Raw genomic sequence first — 7,500 nt, forward strand, 5'->3', positions numbered from 1 at the left:
AACCACAATAACCCAGCCAACGTCACAGGAAAACATGAAGAGTTGCCGATTTTTCTCCCCCAATGACTTTTTATTGCTTTGCAATTTGCACCAGCAGTAAAATCCAGTTTGTCCAAGCAAACTTTACTGGGCTTGTGGGGACTTTTCTAACCCAGGAAGACAACTCCAGCCAGCACCAATCTTGGCCGCGCTTGCTAACACGTTTGTCTAATCGGCCTTTTTACTACGCCAGAGTTTTTACTGAAAGGAGATGAACAATTCCAAGTAAGAGCAAATGTGCAACGCACAACATTAAAATTTAATAGGACGTTTTATATTAAAATACCTCAGCGGATGAATGGCCGTGCTAATGTTATCGTAACATTGTTTCACCTCATTAGATATCTGAGCGATTAGAGGACAGGAGCCGACTGGTGGACAGAATGAGAGGACGGAGGCGTACGCTAGCGTCCGCTGGGGGTTGTCCTCTCGCAGACATTTTCAATATGGTGGATGAAATGTCTGTCAAATGTGGGCTCTGTGGACCAAATGTGGGCTCTGTGGACCAAATGTGGGCTCCGTGGGACCAAATGTGGGCTCCGTGGGACCAAATGTGGGCTCTGTGGACCAAATGTGGGCTCCGTGGGACCAAATGTGGGCTCTGTGGACCAAATGTGGGCTCCGTGGGACCAAATGTGGGCTCTGTGGACCAAATGTGGGCTCCGTGGGACCAAATGTGAGCTCCGTGGGACCAAATGTGGGCTCCGTGGGACCAAATGTGGGCTCCGTGGTACCAAATGTGGGCTCCGTGGGACCAAATGTGAGCTCCGTGGGACCAAATGTGGGCTCCGTGGGACCAAATGTGGGCTCCGTGGGACCAAATGTGGGCTCCGTGGTACCAAATGTGGGCTCCGTGGGACCAAATGTGAGCTCCGTGGGACCAAATGTGGGCTCCGTGGGACCAAATGTGGGCTCCGCTGGACCAAATGTGGGCTCCGTGGTACCAAATGTGGGCTCCGTGGGACCAAATGTGGGCTCCGTGGGACCAAATGTGGGCACAAAGGGTAAAAAGTTCTTTTAATAAACAATCTACGACCGTGTGAATCCATTTAAAGCATGTAAACAATTCCATCTACGACCAAAAGACGAGTATTTCAGAACGATTTTAAATGTTGGGGAACACTTTAATGTCTGTCCGGGCCACTTGGAAGCACCTGCTGGGAATGTTTCAATCTCAAATCCACAGTGGCCACAGTGGCCTGAGACTGGACCGATATGGCTCAGCTGGTCACCTGATCACGCCGAGCTGGTCACCTGATCACGCTGAGCCCTCCACTCAAACCTGATCAAAGTCGCAGTGGTCAAGAAAAACACAGAAAACACACTCGGGTTTTCCTGCCGTCGCCGCCCGGAAGGAGAGAAGAAGAGAAGACGCCACAGCAGCAGCACTTGACAGAGAGGCGGAGAAAAAGATGAAAATAGATCAAAGCAGAGAGGAACAGACCACGGGGGGGGGGGGGGGGGGGGCAGAAACGGCTTCTCATCTCTCCACTTGTGGACATGCGCTCGATATTGTTGGATTAACTCCACTCACCAACCAATTTATGGAATTTGTTCCACACAGGCACAGACTGATTTTTGACTCTGGAGGTTTCAGGTCTTTTAAGTCAGAATTGAGATGAACAGATTGGAAGTGCCACCGATCAGGTCTGTAACACTCACACATCCTTGTTTTTCTATCTTCATGGGGACTTTGAGATGCATGATGGGTTAGCCAGCTCTTTAACCCTAACCATCCTTAAGGTTAACATCCTAACCCTAACCCTAACCCTAACCATCCTTAAGGTTAACACCCTAACCCTAACCCTAACCGTCCTTAAGGTTAACACCCTAACCCTAACCCTAACCCTAACCCTAACCATCCTTAAGGTTAACACCCTAACCCTAACCCTAACCCTAACCATCCTTAAGGTTAACATCCTAACCCTAACCCTAACCCTAACCCTAACCATCCTTAAGGTTAACACCCTAACCCTAACCCTAACCCTAACCATCCTTAAGGTTAACACCCTAACCCTAACCTAACCCTAACCCTGACCCTGACCCTAACCCTAACCCTAACCCTAACCATCCTTAAGGTTAACACCCTAACCCTAACCCTAACCCTAACCCTAACCCTGACCCTGACCCTAACCATCCTGAAGGTTAACACCCTAACCCTAACCCTAACCATCCTTAAGGTTAACACCCTAACCCTAACCCTAACCATCCTTAAGGTTAACACCCTAACCCTAACCCTAACCCTAACCATCCTTAAGGTTAACACCCTGACCCTAACCCTAACCCTAACCATCCTTAAGGTTAACACCCTGACCCTAACCCTAACCCTAACCATCCTTAAGGTTAACACCCTGACCCTAACCCTAACCCTGACCCTGACCCTGACCCTGACCCTAACCGAGTCTGACCTTGACCCGAGGCGAAACCCAATTCTGAGCTGAACCGTAAAACCAAGTCTTTACCCACAAACAACAACAGTCTCACATCCAAACGAGCTCCTCGTGATCAAAGAGGATTTTAGAACGTCAGATGTAAAAAAACACATTTATTTCACATTAGATATTTACATGATGTCATTTATCCATTCCTGTGGAGACACCTGACAATGCTCACCCCACCCCCCCTCACACCCCCCCACACCCCCCCACACCCCCCCACACCCCCACCCCCACACCCACCCCCACCCCCCCACACACACACACACCCCCACACACACACACCCTCTCTCGTCATCATACCAATGGCAGCTCCAACCTTTCTCTTGCCTTTGACACTTTACAGTCATTGCAGATGCGATCCATGCCCCCCCCGTCTCTACCCATGCCCCCCCGTCTCTACCCATGCCCCCCCGTCTCTTCCCATACCCCCCCGTCTCTACCCATGCCCCCCCGTCTCTTCCCATGCCCCCCCGTCTCTACCCATGCCCCCCCGTCTCTTCCCATGCCCCCCCGTCTCTACCCATGCCCCCCCGTCTCTTCCCATGCCCCCCCGTCTCTACCCATGCCCCCCCGTCTCTACCCATGCCCCCCGTCTCTACCCATGCCCCCCCCCCCGTCTCTACCTCCACCACTCTGATAATTCATCCCCCCCGACTCCCCCCTGGTGTGCACGTGCGCGTCCATCTGTGAGTGCTACCAAGTATCCATTATGAGCTGATCCCCTTAGTCTCAGTGGTGTTTTTGGAATTCAAAAGAGGCATTTTCTCAAGTAGCTGGAGCTCTTTCAAGGGCAGAGTTCTTCTCTTCTTCTGTGAAACCTGGTGGAGGAGAGGGTCGGGAGCAGATGTGCTGGAGGAGAGGGTCGGGAGCAGATGTGCAGCTTGAGCGGTCGCTCATCCACCCGTATTTAAATTAGAAAGTAGAAGAAGACCGTTTTTATCTGTCCCATATGCAGACACACAGAGTTATTTAAGTCATTTAACTCATACTTACATGGAGCACGTGCACGTAGCAGGAGGCTGCCATTCTACGGCGCCCGGGGGGCAACAGCGGAGCAGGAGAGGATCTGGTCTCTGGTGGGGCAGGAGAGGATCTGGTCTCTGGTGGGGCAGGAGAGGATCTGGTCTCTGGTGGAGCAGGAGAGGATCTGGTCTCTGGTGGAACAGGAGAGGATCTGGTCTCTCCTGGAGCAGGAGAGGATCTGGTCTCTGGTGGAGCAGGAGAGGATCTGGTCTCTGGTGGAGCAGGAGAGGATCTGGTCTCTGGTGGAACAGGAGAGGATCTTGTCTCTGGTCTCTCTAAACACTGAGGGGAGACGAAGACGTTCCTATTTCAGCAGGTTAAATGTCAGTTCAAATTGAGTTGATCTGTTTAGAACTTAATAACATCGTCTGAATTCTTCCTCTTCTTCGCCCTCCGTCTCCGCCTCTTCTCCGTCTTGAGTTGGCTGCTCATCTCTCCCGTTGCTTTCTTTCATTTCTCCTCTGCAGGTGGACTTTGCTTTCATCGTGTGGCAAAGTTTTCCAGAGCGTATTGTTGGTTATCCAGCCAGGAGCCACTACTGGGACCCATCCCGGTCCCGGTGGGGCTACACCTCGAAGTGGACCAATGACTATTCCATGGTCCTGACAGGAGCAGCGTTCTACCACAGGTGGAAAAAACCATTTCATTGAAAGAACTGAACATTTCTTGGCTTGATCTGACCTGATTACATCATGAAGCTCCATTGAATCTGCTGACGTTTGTTTAAATGGCTCTAAACTGGTGCAACAGCGTTTTGATCATTTCGACTTCACAAATGAATTCGTTCCTGATCCACAGTCTGAAAACCATCTTCCCCAGCCATTATTCTTTGGAGGAGTAATGGGAGAAACCAGGAAACCAAGTAATACATATTCCTCCGCACATCCATAAAATGGAGCAAACTGAGGACTGAGCGCCACAAAGTGCCGAATTAGCCGAGCGGCGAATCCAGCGGATAAAAGGAGCTTTGAAGCATCTTGTTGTGCAGATAAACAGCTCTGGCCTGGGCCTTTGTCAGGGGCACTCAACTCAGCGCTTTAGTTCTTTTGTGATTTCAACTCTCAAATGTCACCGCCACAACGTGCGAGTCAAAGCGCCGCCGTCAAAAAAGCGCCGCCGTCAAACAAAGTGGCGCCGGCCAGCAAAATGTCACTGGTGACGTGCTGTTGAATCTGCGCTAAAGTCGGGCAGAACTTAAAAACGCAGTTGGAATACATTTGAATATTTAAGTTGATTGCACGTGCATGCTCCTGGCACAAGTACGACAAATAAAAGGACATATAAAATTAGCACCTGCTTTTGATGCACAGCATGAGGTCGGTCAAAGAAATAATCAACTCCTCTCGGTTGTGATGTGATGGTGCTGCTGTGAACGTGCACGTTCTACCTTCATGTGGCGGCAACATTTAGCAGTGTTAATGTCTTATATGCCAGGTATTACCACTTCCTGTTCACCCACTATGTCCCGAGCACCATCCTCAGCACGGTGGACCACATGGCCAACTGCGAAGACATCCTCATGAACTTCCTGGTCTCGGCGGTGACCAGGCAGCCGCCAATCAAAGTCACGCAGAAAAAGCAGTACAAGGAAACGCTGATGACGCAGGTGAGCCAACCAGCTGATTATTCAACCAGCTGATTATTCAACCATCTGATTATTCTACCAGCTGATTATTCTACTGCTGATTATTCTACCTGCTGATTATTCTACCAGCTGATTATTCAACCATCTGATTATTCTACCTGCTGATTATTCTACCTGCTGATTATTCTACCTGCTGATTATTCTACCAGCTGATTATTCTACCAGCTGATTATTCAACCATCTGATTATTCTACCAGCTGATTATTCAACCATCTGATTATTCTACCTGCTGATTATTCAACCAGCTGATTATTCTACCTGCTGATTATTCTACCTGCTGATTATTCAACAGCTGATTATTCTACCAGCTGATTATTTTACCAGCTGATTATTCTACCTGCTGATTATTCAACCAGCTGATTATTTTACCAGCTGATTATTCTACCATCTGATTATTCTACCAGCTGATTATTCAACCAGCTGATTATTCACCAGCTGATTATTCAACCAGCTGATTATTCACCAGCTGATTATTCACCAGCTGATTATTCACCAGCTGATTATTCTACCAGCTGATTATTATACCTGCTGATTATTCTACCAGCTGATTATTTTACCATCTGATTATTTTACCATCTGATTATTTTACCAGCTGATTATTCTACCAGCTGATTATTCTACCATCTGATTATTTTACCAGCTGATTATTTAACCAGCTGATTATTCTACCATCTGATTATTCTACCAGCTGATTATTCACCAGCTGATTATTCTACCTGCTGATTATTCAACCATCTGATTATTCAACCAGCTGATTATTCTACCATCTGATTATTCTACCTGCTGATTATTCAACCAGCTGATTATTCAACCAGCTGATTATTTTACCAGCTGATTATTTTACCAGCTGATTATTCTACCAGCTGATTATTTTACCATCTGATTATTTTACCAGCTGATTATTCAACCATCTGATTATTCTACCATCTGATTATTTTACCAGCTGATTATTCTACCATCTGATTATTCTACCTGCTGATTATTCTATCAGCTGATTATTCTACCAGCTGATTATTTTACCAGCTGATTATTCAACCAGCTGATTATTCTACCAGCTGATTATTCTACCTGCTGATTATTCAACCATCTGATTATTTTACCAGCTGATTATTCAACCAGCTGATTATTCAACCAGCTGATTATTCTACCTGCTGATTATTCAACCAGCTGATTATTTTACCAGCTGATTATCTACCATCTGATTATTCTACCAGCTGATTATTCAACCAGCTGATTATTCTACCTGCTGATTATTCAACCAGCTGATTATTTTACCAGCTGATTATTTTACCAGCTGATTATTCAACCATCTGATTATTTTACCAGCTGATTATTTTACCAGCTGATTATTCTACCTGCTGATTATTCAACCAGCTGATTATTTTACCAGCTGATTATTCTACCATCTGATTATTCTACCAGCTGATTATTCAACCAGCTGATTATTCTACCAGCTGATTATTTAACCAGCTGATTATTCTACCTGCTGATTATTCTACCTGCTGATTATTCTACCAGCTGATTATTTTACCATCTGATTATTTTACCAGCTGATTATTCTACCAGCTGATTATTCTACCATCTGATTATTTTACCAGCTGATTATTTAACCAGCTGATTATTCTACCATCTGATTATTCTACCAGCTGATTATTCTACCATCTGATTATTTTACCAGCTGATTATTCTAGCAATAATAGCAGTTTCAAAAGTCAGACATCATCAGGTCATGTGACAGTCTGACTAACGATGGACGGTGGTTTGATCTACATTTACTGCTGAAGGAGGGAAAGAAACCAGGGTTGTAGAGAACTGATGCTTACCTGATACCAACCAATAAATATCATCAATTTATTGATGATATTTGCATATAGTCGGATGGGGAAAATGCTAAAAATGTTGAATATTATTGCCCCCCTACAGTCTTGGAATATGCAGCCTCGTTAAAGCAACAAAAGCCACTATTGTCTTTTTTTAATGCTAAATTTGTGTCATTTGATTCTAAAAGTATTCTCATCATGGGTTTATAATTGATCAGAGAAATAAATATTGTGAAAGCTTTACTGTTGAACACATCCTGGGCACCTTGAAGGAGGTTTGGCCGTCATTTAAAGGCCTTGTTACCGTTCTGTCATTCATCACCTGATGTTGGGTCACTCTGGAGAACCTTCTGACCTTTCCTTTGTCAGATGCATGCAGCGTATACACCTGGTGTGTGTGCATGCGTGTGTGTGTGGCCTGTGTTTCGTGGGGGCCAGTCCTTTGTCGGGGTCTGATTGATTGCCTGACCACAGGCAGGACGATGAGTCGGCAGAATGTGCCCAGTGATCAATGTCTCCATTGTGCAGGCAGCTG

At 46.3% G+C, this 7,500-nt stretch overlaps 1 protein-coding gene across 2 annotated transcripts in view; it reads left to right on the forward strand.

Moving 5' to 3' along the window:
- The window catches only part of LOC130516284 (exostosin-1), a 120,040-nt gene that overhangs the window by 111,187 nt on the left and 1,353 nt on the right, over positions 1-7,500 (forward strand). The window contains exons 11-12 of one of the 2 annotated variants that reach the window (XM_057017251.1): positions 3,968-4,128; positions 4,935-5,106. In XM_057017251.1, the coding sequence (XP_056873231.1) occupies positions 3,968-4,128; positions 4,935-5,106 (333 nt within the window). Of the gene's footprint in view, positions 1-3,967; positions 4,129-4,934; positions 5,107-7,500 lie in introns of those variants that run through there. The other variant, XM_057017252.1, reaches the window with a different exon arrangement.

The sequence above is a fragment of the Takifugu flavidus genome, chromosome 19 (genome assembly GCF_003711565.1).
Source record: "Takifugu flavidus isolate HTHZ2018 chromosome 19, ASM371156v2, whole genome shotgun sequence".
Taxonomy (NCBI): Eukaryota; Metazoa; Chordata; class Actinopteri; order Tetraodontiformes; family Tetraodontidae; genus Takifugu; species Takifugu flavidus.